Raw genomic sequence first — 15,242 nt, 5'->3', positions numbered from 1 at the left:
AATAATTATTTCTATTTGTTTTTATTCATAATAGTTAAATTATTCCTCGTTGAGTTAAACAATAATTGCCTTCATTGTTTTTTTATTTCTTTACCTTGAAAACGGTAAATACCTAACTTAAAATACCGACTACATGTTTCATTGAACTTATTTAACGCCAATTAAACATTATAGAAGTATATTGATAACCTTTGTTTCTCTGCAATTAAACATTAATGAAAATAAACGATTATCTAATATTAACATTTTATAATAACTATAGGTCATTTGGATTGACTTCCACATGATAGTCACAGCTTGTTACATAATATAATATGTACTTATATGTGGTTTAAAAAAAGCTGACAAACGCATTAGTAAATACTAGCAGCTCTGGAATGCATTTGTCGCGTATCCTGTTCTGAAAACGAGATTAAAAACGCTTAGTGTATATAAATAGTTATTCTATTTCTATTTGAACCAAATGATAAACCATAATAATAAATATATTTTGGTCAACTTGCGTCAATTACCTGTTATAAAATTGTGAACTTAATGTTGGTTTTAGAAGGTTCTTGGGTGTTATATTATAAACGTACTATTGTTAGATGACCTGGGGAGATTTAGCTTGAGACTATAAATATACAGCTGGTAATAATAGAAATCTGACGAGTTTGTTTGTTTGCTTCCAGGCTCAAATTTCATGAACCCTTTGACAAATTTCAAAAATTCTTTCACCGTTGGTAGGGAGTGCCATCTAGGGAATAGCTCAGAAACTACTGTATTTAGTAATTGTTGTATAAAACAACCTTTTAATAGTGTAACATTAACTTTAACAACATACCATAGATGGCGCTATTTTATAAAGGCAGATAATTAGGTAGCTAAAGTACGTATTATATTCTATAGCATTATGTTATCTGTGGTATTATATAGTATTATCACAGATAATAGTATACTAGTATTATGTTACCTGTGGTTAAAGCTATCTTTTCAATCAGGCACTTATATGGATAGGGATTTGTATATGAAGTTTACGTAATAAAAAATTATTAGTATGTTAATTGGACGTCAAATTTAATATTGTATCTATTTATACAGGCTTCGATTAGTCATTGGATAAACTGTGTCAAAATACCTTTAGTAATACTGGCATTCCAGTTGATTTACCGAAAGTTGAGTCAGAAGATTAAAAGTTGTATCTATACATAAGATTTCAAATACGGTATGCTGTGTTTCACTTTGGTTTGTTCGGAAAGATATAAGATCATAAAAAATTAAAGATTTTAGATTATAATTTCTTTATCCTCAAAAAAAAAAAATCAAATGTTAAAGTAGTCTAAATAAGTAAACAAAAAACTATTTTAATTAAGGTAAATATTAATTGAGGTTCATACATTTGTTAGAATTTTGGATGTGGATTGGAATGGTGATAAAGGATCATCCGTTTACCTACCGATGATACATCCCAAACGGGCTACTGGTGATGCGGGCTTGTTGAGGTATATAAAACCCACAGATATACACGAAAAACTTACAAAAGAATTTTGTTGTTGATTTTGCGTTTAGGTAAAACAAACTTGTAATATTAACACTGTTTTAAAAAATTGTCATATTGGTAGAATGCCTTATGTTCTACCAATATTAATAAGTCCTATATAAAAAATATAATGATACTGGTTTAAACATTTTCTTTAAATAGATTTGCCAACATGACCACGGTATTTATTTATTTACTTTATTATCATATAACTGTAATTATTATTGTGGCCATGGCAATTCGGTCAGGAGATTTATTATCACGTTGAAATTTTCGTTTTGACCACCCGTCACGATTTAGATTTAAATCATCAACATGTTTATTATTTGTAATATTTGAATCACGACCAATTAATATATATAAATAATTCATCTTAATTTGTCTTAGGGGGACTAAAAGAGCTAGAATGACGCATGCACACATTTATCAAACGAACAAATGGTGGTGGCCGGCTTTGTCGGTAGTTGTTACATAGTGTCGTACGCACACAAGCGTACCTTTCATCGTTTAGAAATTTTATAGGCGATTTAATAATAATTTATTGATTGTAGTAAAAAATATAATCACTATTTATTTAATTACAACGTTGGTTGAAGAATAATTTGACAAAAAATCAAAATGATTGCCAATGCAAGCATGGTTTTAATCGTTAAAAGAAATGTTTAAAGATATTGATTTGACACTTCTTTCTATCGTAGATATGAAATTTGTTACATTATTTTATCAACACTACCAAATTGCAATTAGCACATATATCTTGAAGCGTAACATAATTTTTTTCTGTATTTTTAAATGTTGTGGATCATATACTTTAAGGCATTACAAAACACGTTTTTACCTCATGTGGGCTACATAAGCGATTAAGGGAGATTTATTAAGAGAGAAAGTCTCTATGCCACTTATTGAAGTCTTTTTATACCAGCCATTACGGACGCTATAGTTAAAACACGTAAACAACTATAATTCGTTAAACGACCTATTAACCACATCGTACACGGCCTTAAGATCTTTAACATTGTTATCGTCATTTTCCTACGCAATGATTAAACAATGGCAAATAAGATTTAGCCTCCGCCACGAACATTGTCTTTTATATAACTCGGAACGTTCTCACATGCTCCAACGCGCGATCATTGTAATTCGCCAGTCGTGGTCACCTGCCCAAAAGGGGGTAATTGTATCTAAGAAGCTTATCAGTTAACTAGGACAAAGCACGCCGTTGCATTCGCCCTCAAGGACAAGTGGTATGAGTTAAATTTCCTAGAAACGCCTTATTATAATGTGCTATAATGTAATGTAATATTAATGTTATTACATTTAACTTTCCAGGTCTTGGGGATAATTAAGTCATTAAATCATTAGCAATTAATATTAGCAATGAATGTAGGAGTAGGTTGTAACTTGTATGAATGTTTTTACCCATATTAAAAATGCACTTTATTAGTCATAAGGTGAGGGTTATAAATTATTTTAAAGTGATTGTATAATTAAAGATAAACTATTCTGAAACAGTTTAAATACAAAAAACAGTTATTTTATTATTTATCTGAACTATTCAATGTATAACGCTTACTTCTTATGCCCAGTCAGAGTATCTTCTTTAAAAATGTGATTACATAGTTTATAACGATTGGCGATGGTGTTTATCGTTTATGAAATATTTTCCCAGTAACTCAGTAAAGAGATAAATTATTACGCAAAAATAATTTAATACCTCCTTGTGTGTTTAAAATTAATTTAGTTTGAGTAACACATTATTTAAATAGACCTTACTCGTGGTAAGGTCTATTTAAAAGTTTGTTACATTTTAACGGTTGACGCAGCAATATAAAATAAAAGTTACACCTAGTCAACCATTGCGTGCCATCCGGTACGTAGTTTGCAATAAAAGTCCTGTGTCCATAAAAGGTGTATAATACAAGACAGAATACAAATTTAATGTCATGGCCTTAGAACGGTAAGGAATATTGTAGGATAATTTCTCAGAAAAAGGTAAAAAATTATGTTTACTCAGATATTCTAGTACATTTAGTTCGCTGGTGACAACCGCGGTGCGCAAGCGCAAGCACACCACTCCACGACCATTCGCCGAGGCGGACGCAATGGCGGCCGGCTATTTACTTGTAAGTTTAGATTTATTAACATACTAATTGCTAATTGGTCGATTTACTTGTTATATTTAGAGTTTCGCTATATAAATACGAAGCGCAAAAGCAGTTGACACTTAGATATACGCTTAGAAATTGATTTGTTTACAATAAATATTTGCCTCCCTATTTCACACTGCCAGTGTCATTAACACGCGCCAATTTCTGCTACAATTATTTACCATAAATATTTGAGTGAATTATATATTCCATATTCAGGGTACCTATTTTTACCATTTTCAATGATGTTGGTCTATTAATATAATGGTTCATTTTTATAAATTTGTAATACTATACGAAGTAAACAGACCCAGAGTATCTTATATCAATCTTGTTGTATGTTATTGTTGCCTTAGTCTTAGTGGATTTAATTATTTACTAATCTTTGCGTGTATAAAAAGCCAAACGTCAATTAATACGGGTTTGATTCGAAATCTGTTTACATTTTTTAAAAATTAATGTATAATAAATTCAACTTATTAAGTACTATGATGTGTTTCAACGATTGCTTGTAATGATGAGGTAGAAGATTTTAACACAAGTGAAAAATAATTTAAATCATGATTGACGATGAACCGTTGTTCGTTATAATGTTATTTAAAAAGAGTATGATTAACGTTAAATCTTTTTTTATTGATTATGTATAAATGTAATTCAAAGTTACGTTCCAACAGAATAGAATACAATTGAATCGAATGTTTTTGGCCCACGTTTATTTTAAAAATATTATAAAAATACAGAAAGGAAGTTATGGTTAATAATTAATATCATACTTCGGTAAGGTAGAAGTACTATCAAACATTAGATAACTAGTTGCTTCATGAATGTTGATCCCTTGGCAAAACGACAATGAGGTCATTGACCCAGTCTTTGCTACGAATGCACAATGATGCAGTCTTAAATGTCGCAATACTGTCTTTCCGCGATGCGTTTATTATGAACATCGAATAACATCTTTTGAAAGTTTTTGCGGCCAGCATATATATTATATTGCAAGTACGTTAAAAGCAAAACGTGTATAATCAAGATCAAATACATTTTGTGAATGCAAACCGTATTTGACCTGGCGGATGTTTTAAGGATGCCGAGAATTTAACGTTTACTAATATGGGCTTAGAAATAGCGTAAGAAGCCAAAGTCATCAGCAAATTATATATTTATAAAAAATGTATTTTACGATCCATTTATTATTTACTAAATTCGGTATTAACTTCGGTCTAAAACGTATTCTTGCTAGCGGTCCTTTTCCCATATTATATCCCTAATATCCATAGATATTAATATGTTCACATTTATACGGGAATTATCGCTCGATTATTTCCTTATTATTTATTAATTAAAAAATACGTACTATATATTATAATATAATAACTTCGAATTATTCATAGTAACATGAATTGAAGTGTTTATATCTATAAACGATAAGTATTAAGACATATTTTTGAAATTCAAATTGTCATTTTTTGTACTAGCAATTTTTAAATTATTTCCATAGATAGTTAACAAAGTAATAGACACGGTACAACCTAAATGCAATTCATATACAGTAATAATAGAAGGGTAAGATAAATACAATATAGAAATACATTTAAAAAGAAAATATAATTATGTACTGTACACAATTTTGTCAATTGACGTACATTAATGAGCTGTGGATAGTTTTCTAGACGTTCATAAAGCCAAATATTATTTTGTAAAAAATTCAGTTGATATTAGAAGCATTTGAATTTTTTAATGGACTTTTCTAACCTCAGAAATGTAACTAGAAATATAAAGCCTTTCTAACAATTCAGTGTTAGCTACCAACTGTTTTACATCTTAGCCGGACATTCATCTCACATTGAATATTATTATTATTGAAAATAAAGCCCGTACTAATTGATCAGGTTTATTCGTATTCGACCTTAAACATTTCATTTCTTAGACCTTGGTCAGCGACAACATGCCCGATGACTGTGACATTGTACTCGTTATGATCTGTGGCCAGTCGATCACTTCCGGATCCTACATATTATACGTCATGCGTTTTAAGGGAATTACTAGAGAGATACCTGCACGGAAGGCATTTAAAGAAATTCTACAAACGCGATTTTGAATGACACGTTAGTTTCATTCTGTGTTTATTCCTTGTGCTTGTAATGCAAACACTCATTTGACAATAGCTTAGTAATTACACAGTTTATTGCGTTACATACTCGAAAATTTCTTGTAGGATAGCGCAAAAAATTAATGCCTCAAATTTTTAAGTACTTACTTTTCAATAACATACTCAAAAAAATAATCGATCACATAGGTACATTGCAGGAAAACAGGAATATTAAATTGAAAATGGCGTATTGTCATCGTGAGATAATTTCGTTATTCATACTGATTGCAATTGCGCGTAACTAAAACAAAAACTAATTATAATAACCGGAAGTTCTAATATATATGTACATAGGTAGATACATGTAGTATTCTTCATAATTTAATTTCCTTTACGGTTAAGGTTAATTATTGATCGTTATCAAGAATGTCACTCTCGACAATTCATGTTAAAAAGAAAGACATCTATTTTATGACCAAACGTAATTGATACTTATTACATCTAATTTTTCATACTTCCATTTGAAGTCATTAAGCAAAATTGAATTATTTACACGTGCTTAGTTAAAAGACGCATAAAAGTATATTTTAAAAGCAGGTTTAAAATACTATTAACTTATATTTCAAACAAATAGAAGCGCTTTTTAGATTTATAGATAATAAAAAGCTCTAAACCTAAACATAAAACTCCAATACATATTAACACTAATCATATCATAATTCTAACATGCAATCATTGGGAAACAATTTTCTTAAATCTGACCAATAATCGAAAATACAGACAAATGATACCGATCAATCATAACACAGCTTATATTTTAGAGATGTAAATTACCTACGCAGAAAATATTATTTATGGTTGGGCAAAGGATTGCGACATCTCGGCAATGACCCGGCGCCGCCTGACCGTGTGCATTAAGAATATACAAACAATTTATTTGTGGCTTTTGACTTCTTGCAGATTATGAGTATTCATTTTATTTATGAAACTGTTTGTCAGCAACTGGTTGCAATGGATATCATTAGAATGAGGTTTTTGATGAGCTTGCTATTTTATCATTTAGATTCGTTTATAAACAATACAAATGTATGATAAAATTTATCTACAAAAGATTTAGATAGGTATCAATGTTCCAAGGGAGTGAGGAATCTACCACTCCATATTCTTAACTGACAACAATTCCATTTAAAACACAAATAATAAGTAAGTTGAAAACCTCCTTCGCATTTGAAAACGTACTAAAAAACCTCTTCAACAAACACAAAAGACAGTGTTTCAGTTCTTTGGTTAAAAACAAAGGGTAATAAGAACACATATTTCCATCTAGTTTTTTGATCTTATGTAAATACGTTTAATATCGATTAGAGACAAGTTAACCGAGTACATATTGTCTAAACAGCCCGGGATTATTTGACCAATTAGTAACACTTCGGCTTCACTGCGTCGTAGCTATCCCGACCAATGTCCGCATGACAAATCAAAAATCCAAGGTCCGAAATAATTGAGAACGGATTTCAAGTGGAGCTTGAAATTCATATTGACGATCTGTGCTACAGCAAAGTTATCGAAAATCGAACCAGACTATATTGATATATAGATATTTACACATACACGATATCATAAATAAATATGGTAAACGCTATCGTGGCATTTCGTTAATTTTTATTATTATAATGTTTGTAACAATTTTCAACGCATAAATGTATGTGTTTTTATACAGCATCTTCGTATTTTCCTGTCCTAACAGAGATAATAATTCATTTAACTTTGTAATTTTCATATTACTATGGAAATTCATTTAATTCATCGCATTAACAATTCAATCGACGTCTATAAACGACTCTTATAAGTATCACTGTTGCGTTATTAACCGCATTCTTATGTGTTTATGATTCATTTTTAATATGTAACAGAAAATAACAAATATAATTTTAAACAATATACGTTCAATATTTTAATTCACAAAATTGTGAGTACCCATGACAATCTTAGATCCTGTAAATACAGCCCAATTATGTACGCTCTGAAGTTTTTTGCATTCTATTGCAAAAATGGATACATACCTAATTGTATTTTTGATTAAGTTTTATATATTATAAAACGCTCGTCCCGGCTCAGCCCGGATATCAAGATTCCTGTTTTTACCCAAGGGAGAATTTAATCGGGATAAAAAGTATTTTATCACCCAAGTCAGCTCCTACCCTGTCTGCATACCAAATTTAATCAAAATCCGTTCAGTAGTTTCAGCGTGATTGACGGACAAACTTTCGAATTTATAATATTAGTGTGACAGTGTGATTAATTTTTATTAGGTATAATTTTGTATTTAAATTATATACACGCAAAAATATAAAGAACTGTTTACATGGATTAAGATCCTTATACAAATAAATTTATTTATGTAGAAAATATTATTTGTTATTCACTTATACACATCAATATGAAATATATACTACATAATATACGACTTCTGCATAGTTTTATCCTTGTTTAGAAGATGTTGGATACTGCGGATACATTTCAATGCACAAATAATGCACTAATAAAATAAATCTTAAAGAACTCAGTCAGTTAAATAGCACTGAAAACAGACAGTGTGAGATACAAGTAAGTAGGTATGTTATAATCAGGGCGTAGTTTGTATAAGTATATTTATAATTCGAAGTTTCAATTATTTCTTAGTAAAACGGATGAATTGTTTAAATCCAACATGACCAAACCTAATATCAATAAAACTGCATCAAAATAATTCAGCTAGCCATAGTAGCCAAGAACCTAAATCAGGACATGATCGTTTTATTTCTAATATTTAATACAGGTGTATGTAATTTAGTAAAAAAAAAACACGAATAATATAACAATTAAGGCGTGGTCGTTTCGGTACTTGCCCTAAAAAACATACTGAATGACATTTTAAACTCGCTTGACCAGCATGTGACATATCATTAAAGTCTAATAACAGTATATTGAGTTGCTTTAACAATGGATTATTGTCAATAAAATATTAATAGGTACTTATACATGACTAGTTTTTTACAAAACTCTTATACTGGCTTCACTCACTGTCGCTAATATAACGACAAATCATTATAATTTTGTATCAATTATCATTATTATACAATAATTTGATGATGATGTGGTATAGCTTTTGTTTAAGCAGATTTATTAAAACATTTAAATTTCATTTTTGCCTGGGAAACTAAAACTACGATGCAACAAATTGACATATAGACAAAAAGCGGTCCTTTGGGAGAATTGGCTTAGTTAAGTTTAGCGCATAACATTTAATATGTAACAATTATATATCTCAAGGTGAATCATAATTATTCTTTTTGCTGTTAACTATTCATATAATTCATACAACTACTACCTCTTATAGACTCTTTGAAAATTATACCCTCACGACAATAATTATACCTAGTCAGTAGTCTCCGTACAATTAAGTTTTTTCAATACATTTACCATTTGCAGAAACCGTTTAAATGAGTGAAAGAATGTGAATGATCATTGCCATATCGATTAGTAGCTCTTATGTATCCGTTTATACTTAAAGAACTAATAATACATATAATTCTCAAAAAATAATTAAATTTAAACTAATCTAAAAATTTATTTATATTATTCTTAGGTCATTTATGAAAAATCATACTTAATAGGTACTTGATTTTAAATAAATCAATCGGCATATATAGATATGTCCGTTAATCGTGTCGTATTAATCTGACAACACAATGTTGGTTTTTCAGTTGCTGTGTGTAGCCTGTGCGTTGGCTGAGCCGACTCCGGGGAGAATTCCTAAGGTGTACAATGCTCTCATCACGTCGAACCAAAACTTAGAGCCAAGCAAAGCGTATCCAGTGTATCAGCCAGTATTGCGTAGTGCGGCCTTCCCTTTCCCTTTACAATCGGTCTTCTACGGTGACTTACCATTGACAAATGTAAGTACATGTCTATACATAATATTTTCTATAGTTGTGACCTATTTTCGATAGCCAATCTTGTTCTCAAAGTAGGTTTTTATATTTTCTTTGACGAATATGTTTTAGTAAATACATAGCGATTGGGGTTAAGGTGTACGAAATTCAATTTGAATCGTAAATTTTTTTTTACGAGATTTAGAAATAAAATTTTACATTTTTATAACCGACATTTCCAGAAACGTCTCTCAATTCTACTGTTTGTTTTTGTTTTGTTGTTTAATAACTTGGTTTTCAACATTCACTCCTGTTTTTCAAAACGGGACCAATTAACAACAAATTGTTGTTCAGAATCAGGAATGGTGGTGGATGGGGAGGGGACATTCTGGTTACAACTCCAGATGGTGATGACATATTGTAAAAAATAAAAATATGTAATATTATTATTTAGCTTATATTTTAAAATTCCACTCAGGTATATTTACATCAGTCCAAGTAAAACGTTCAAAATTATTGAACTAAATTAGAAATTATTCTGTATATCTTTATTATTCTGTATATCTTTATTATTCTGTTTAAATTAGATTCTACAGATTCGCAAAACTTTTTGGATCCCAAACGTGTCTTAATTAGACTGGTGTGTGTCAACGAAACCTCTTACCATTTAACCTTACTAGTTTCTCTAGCTTCTAGAGGTTGTATTATTTATACCATTCTAATAATTAGAATAATTTTAAAACTTTAGCATATTATTTCCACACCAATAGAATGAAGATTAATATTGATGATAAATAGAGGAAAGCTTAGAGATTAAACCTTGATAAATATTCAATATCAGTATCCTACAGTATTTGTGTTCTTTGTGTCATACCTAAAATATAAAGAAGAAAATATTCACATAACATAGGGAACACTTTAAAGCATTTCTTTATGATTTATTTATTTATTTATCATTAATATTTTTACAAAATTATACAAATTTACAATTGTACATTAATTTTAGGTAAAATGTCATATTATTCATAGCAATTATTAGAATAGTAAACGATAAGACTTACCTCTGTGCTAGTCGACCGACTGTGTTACAGCAGGGAAGAATTACATAATTTTATTATTATTACAATTTTTTTTGTCTAGTGGTAAGGTTTGAGTATTCAGTTTTCGAGTTATACAATTTCAATAGTATAAGGACGGAAGAATTAAATTTAACTGGTTCTAGATAATACTAGTCACTAGCAGTTTTTGATTAACTTTGCTGTTTGAATTACAACATTATATGTTATAAGTTTTGTAACGTCGAATAGAACGAGGAGTTTGATTTTTTAATTCCGATTACTTTTCCCTTTCGATTCAATTAAATTCTATTTTATCTAATATGGACGCCATGGGAATTGATATCTCATGTATCTATATATTTTGCCTTATATGTTTCCAGGGTTTTCTACCTCCAGCTGCTTTACCACCTTCGGCTTACCCAAAGGCATTAACACCCGACGCTGAACCGGTTCCTACTGCAGCACCTTCATCAGAGAAGCCTGAGGATGATCCCTCAACAGAAAATCCAACTGAATCGAGCAGCCCCGCGCCAAATTCGCCAGATTCTACAAATCAAGCCACGGAACCTCCTTCTACCCCACCAAAAACTGAATCTCCGATACCACTTAACCAATTCGGACTACCACCACAAGTTATCCCACTAGGAAACTTTGGATCTGGCTATGAATTTACCCACATCAATACTTTCCCTTACGCGTATCCAGGACTACGATTCTACGATGCTTACGATCCATTCTTATTCAACCCATACTCTAACTTTCCGTTATATCGGCCATATACAAATTTCCTAGCTCCATTACCAGCTGGCCCTGTCGCCAAAGAGAGTCCTCAACCAGCCCCTTCACCAGAAAGCCCTGAAGCATCTTCTACTCCACCACCAGAACCTAGTGACCTTAACATTCTTAACTATTCTTCTAAGGATCCTGCTATACCTAATGTGCCCCCACCGCCATTACCCCAGGGAGGATTGAAAACCGATGACGTATAGGTTTCTATGAATAGAATATATTTTATACCTTTGATACTTAATTATGATTACAATATGTGATATAAAAAAAATCTCACTATAACATATAATAATACTCGTTTTTATAAGTCCTTGTGAAGAATTTCTATTCTAAAACAAAGTTCCTTGTTGTGATTATAATTTTTTGCTTTGTTTTAATATGTAATTCAGGAAAACATTAGATGCAAAGTAAATGTATAAGTTTATTATAGTGAATAGTATTTGATGATAAAAATATGTTTAATAAATTATTTTTAAATTTTGTGTTTAATATTATACGCATATAATGTGTGTTTCATCACCATTAGACGTGACCAAGAGTCTACTAGCCATACGAGGAATTTTACTTTTGTATATAATATAAGAATCCTATTCAAGAAGGAGTTTTCTATTATAAATGGGTAGCGAAAGGAACACAGTGGTTAATTACATTCTTATTTATTTCTCCGTCAATACAATCGCTCGTGGCTAAGGTGACAAACACCTTCCAATTAATTCACATCCTGTTTGCGCGTGGCAATGTCATATAATTCCATTATACATATCAGTTATGGACTAAGAGCCAATGATGTAAATCCCACATTTATTTAAAAAGGAGATTATGATCAGAACGCCATTTAGGGATTATGTCACTTGGTAATTACAATCAATTCTCGATTGCAAGTGAGCGAACATCACAAATGAAATCACACACGCACAATGACATTTATCCATTATACGTTTTATTTCAGTTATGGACTAAGAGCCAGTGTTGTAAATCCCACACTTATTTAAAAAATTGTTAATTAGATAATTAACTTGTGGTTAGATAAGTGACTTTTGACTAAATTGGCTAATCTTTCCCCTTCTACACTGCTTCTGTAGCAGTCAGAGCAAGCAATACGACATCGTAGAAAATTTACAATTGTACAATTGTACATAATAAGAAATAAATAATAATAATCATGCATATACAACTTATTATCTTATTTTATATCTTATCTTATAAGCCAAAGTTGTGAAGCGTGTTTGCAATAAATTAATCATCATCAAAAATAACCATGTCTTGCATTAAATCTTGTTGGTAATTCTCTAAATACGCGCTTTATTCATCATAATTTAAAATTGTACATATAAAAATAATTATGACTAAAATATCATCAAATAAATATAAAACAGGACTAATACTCATCTTTAATTACCGAAAATAATAAAGCGTAAGAAAGTTATCACCTCGATAACAGAGGTAATCATGACAAATTTGTATGTTTTGAGCTGTGGAAAAACGTAATAACAGATACTCAACATTTATTGACAGAGCTAAAAGCGTTATCAGTAGATTCGATGCTGATAAAGTATTTTCCTGAATACAAATATCGGTGGAACTCATATGGATAAGAATCAATGTATATGAGCGTTACGATATCCTATCGAAAGTGTTTTTTTGTGTGGGTTGGTGTCATGGTTGTTAATAAACTGATTACAGTTGTTACTTTTTCTACAGGGTGTTCAAATAATGATTGGAGTAAAAAAAAGTTGAAAATAAATAATTAAAATAGATTTAACGTAGCTAATTTGAAATCGTTAATCGAAAGGCTAATCGTTGAAGCGGATACTTTATTAAATTTGATGGCTTGCCTTCTGTAACGTGTGTTCTAATTTTAAACCAGTTTGGAGGAAGTTTTATTGCCAGACCAAGTTTGGAGGCCCATAAAAGTATAAATCCCAATTCATTCCACCTATGTAATCGAGAGGTAGATACCACTCATAGTAGAAGTATTTATAACGATGTTTCGAATGGCAATATGTTATTCTTGGAACGCAAATTTGAAAATTGTACGTTGTACTTCTAAACAGATCTTCTTCGTACGAAGTTGCTCGAAGAATGATGCAAGTTGGCATTCTGATTATCTTTAACCATCCCTAAAAATATTGTATTAAAATGGTTTAGACAGTTCAAAAGCATAATTCATAGGGCGATAAGCAATAATATTTACAAGTAGAGGTTTTCGATAGAGAAGATTTTACGAACAGAAGCTGTCAATGTACCTCGGTATCCATAACACTAGGATAATTATTGAGAGGTAGTATATTATAACAGGATACTATAAAAATTTATTCAGATACATTCACTAGAATGGTATATTTGCTTTTCCAATAAATATGTTACCAGTTAAAAATAAATATACTCGTTTTCAAATTAATATTGTGGGTTACCAAATTAAAAAATAACATTAACGGCGCACCGCACTTACATTTAATGGATTACTTATTTGATAGTAGGTAGGTACATAACCTAGAATTATTGACTTACTCGAACAATTACTTTTCCTAATATTTCAATGTGATCCTTGTGTACGTGAGCAAACAATTTTAAATCGCGCCGTTTACAATTCCCATAAGTGTACTGACTGTGCATACGAACTGAAAGTGGAGTGAGGAATTATAGCTTCTTTTTTAATTGAAAAAAACATTAATAATTGGAATATTTAAAGTCATACAGACTTATCGGTCTCCCCATAAAAAATAAATTTATGCTTCAAAAATCGCAATAAACAGCTAAATACTTTTTGCCGAAGTGATTGAATTTTATAGTCTTTATATACCTTTTACCTTGCCAAAGTTTGTCAATGTGTTAATAAATCATTCAGTCTTAATTAAATAATGAATAGAAATGTTAAGTACTTAGTTAAAAACAAATCTTAAAGACAGGTGAAGACAAATTATTATTTACCACCACAAAACCAAAGACGTAAGTTAGAGAGTGAAACATATTTGGACATACCCGGTTCTTTATCGGATCCTATTAATGTCAAATCACTAATTGATGTAAAATATTGCCACGGCACACTTTTGGCTACTAAAAAATTAATTACAATTAAATGTGGTTCAAGAGATTATACCTACTGTTCAATATTTAAGTATAAGTGATTTTGTCTTGTCCCTTTTCCTGATGAGACAATTAAAATAAAGCAAATCTTAAACATTTTTGTTTCAGAAAATTTGCTAATTGCTTACCAAAGGGGAATAAAATGTACACTTGTTCTATATGCGATCACTAAACCACCTTCTTTACAAAACTTACCTAAATTCAATAAAATAAAAATGCAAAATAATTTATATCGCATTGCAAGAACAATAGAACAACAATATGAAATCAACAAAATCATGAAAGATTTAAAAACACACTCGTGTTTATATATTGGATGGCAATGCGTGAAAACTTACATGATTCATTAAATACATTGTATTATAAATACGTTATTTATAAATAATTTGTTGTGTTTACAAACAATGCATTAATAAGTTCATAATATATAATCATGTTCATGTATCAAGACACATTTGGAACCAATTAATTAGCTTCTTGTGCTTGCCGAATGAAATCATAAAAAAATTCAGTGTTAGTACAATCTTATTTCTATAGCTTTAGAATCTTCTTTTTTTTTGTTCAATACATCAGCTGCTGATGCTGATGCATCAACACTAACTGGTGATGAAGTTAAATGAAATTTAAAGAAATCTATATATG

General features: G+C 30.4%; 2 protein-coding genes across 2 annotated transcripts; one reads left to right on the top strand and one right to left on the bottom strand.

Moving 5' to 3' along the window:
• The first annotated feature begins 3,536 nt into the window (after nucleotides 1-3,536).
• LOC119829696 (vegetative cell wall protein gp1) lies at nucleotides 3,537-11,968 on the top strand. Its single transcript, XM_038352329.1, has 3 exons — nucleotides 3,537-3,642; nucleotides 9,499-9,690; nucleotides 11,105-11,968. The coding sequence occupies exons 1-3, from the start codon at nucleotides 3,622-3,624 to the stop codon at nucleotides 11,711-11,713; spliced, it is 822 nt and encodes a 273-aa protein (XP_038208257.1). The 5' UTR covers nucleotides 3,537-3,621; the 3' UTR covers nucleotides 11,714-11,968.
• Nucleotides 11,969-13,393: 1,425 nt separating this feature from the next.
• On the bottom strand, nucleotides 13,394-14,838 carry LOC119829335. The gene is made up of 4 exons (XM_038351805.1): nucleotides 14,796-14,838; nucleotides 14,496-14,570; nucleotides 14,025-14,134; nucleotides 13,394-13,633 (listed from the first exon to the last, which is right to left on the bottom strand). Exons 1-4 carry the CDS (start codon nucleotides 14,836-14,838, stop codon nucleotides 13,394-13,396), a joined length of 468 nt encoding a protein of 155 aa, XP_038207733.1.
• Between the last annotated feature and the right edge of the window lie 404 nt (nucleotides 14,839-15,242).

The sequence above is a fragment of the Zerene cesonia genome, chromosome 10 (assembly GCF_012273895.1).
Source record: "Zerene cesonia ecotype Mississippi chromosome 10, Zerene_cesonia_1.1, whole genome shotgun sequence".
Lineage (NCBI taxonomy): Eukaryota > Metazoa > Arthropoda > Insecta > Lepidoptera > Pieridae > Zerene > Zerene cesonia.
This window is presented reverse-complemented; position numbering and strand designations above follow the sequence as displayed.

Excerpts from the sequence above, each read along its gene's own strand:
- LOC119829696 (XM_038352329.1), top strand. The coding sequence starts at position 3,622 with ATGGCGGCCGGCTATTTACTT. Across the intron at positions 3,643-9,498 it reads TGGCGGCCGGCTATTTACTT|TTGCTGTGTGTAGCCTGTGC; the intron begins GTAAGTTTAGAT and ends TTGGTTTTTCAG. Across the intron at positions 9,691-11,104 it reads GTGACTTACCATTGACAAAT|GGTTTTCTACCTCCAGCTGC; the intron begins GTAAGTACATGT and ends ATATGTTTCCAG.
- LOC119829335 (XM_038351805.1), bottom strand. The coding sequence starts at position 14,838 with ATGCGATATAAATTATTTTGCATTTTTATTTTATTGAATTTAG. Across the intron at positions 14,571-14,795 it reads TTTTATTTTATTGAATTTAG|TAGCCAAAAGTGTGCCGTGG; the intron begins GTAAGTTTTGTA and ends TTAATTTTTTAG. Across the intron at positions 14,135-14,495 it reads AGGATCCGATAAAGAACCGG|TTCGTATGCACAGTCAGTAC; the intron begins GTATGTCCAAAT and ends CTCCACTTTCAG.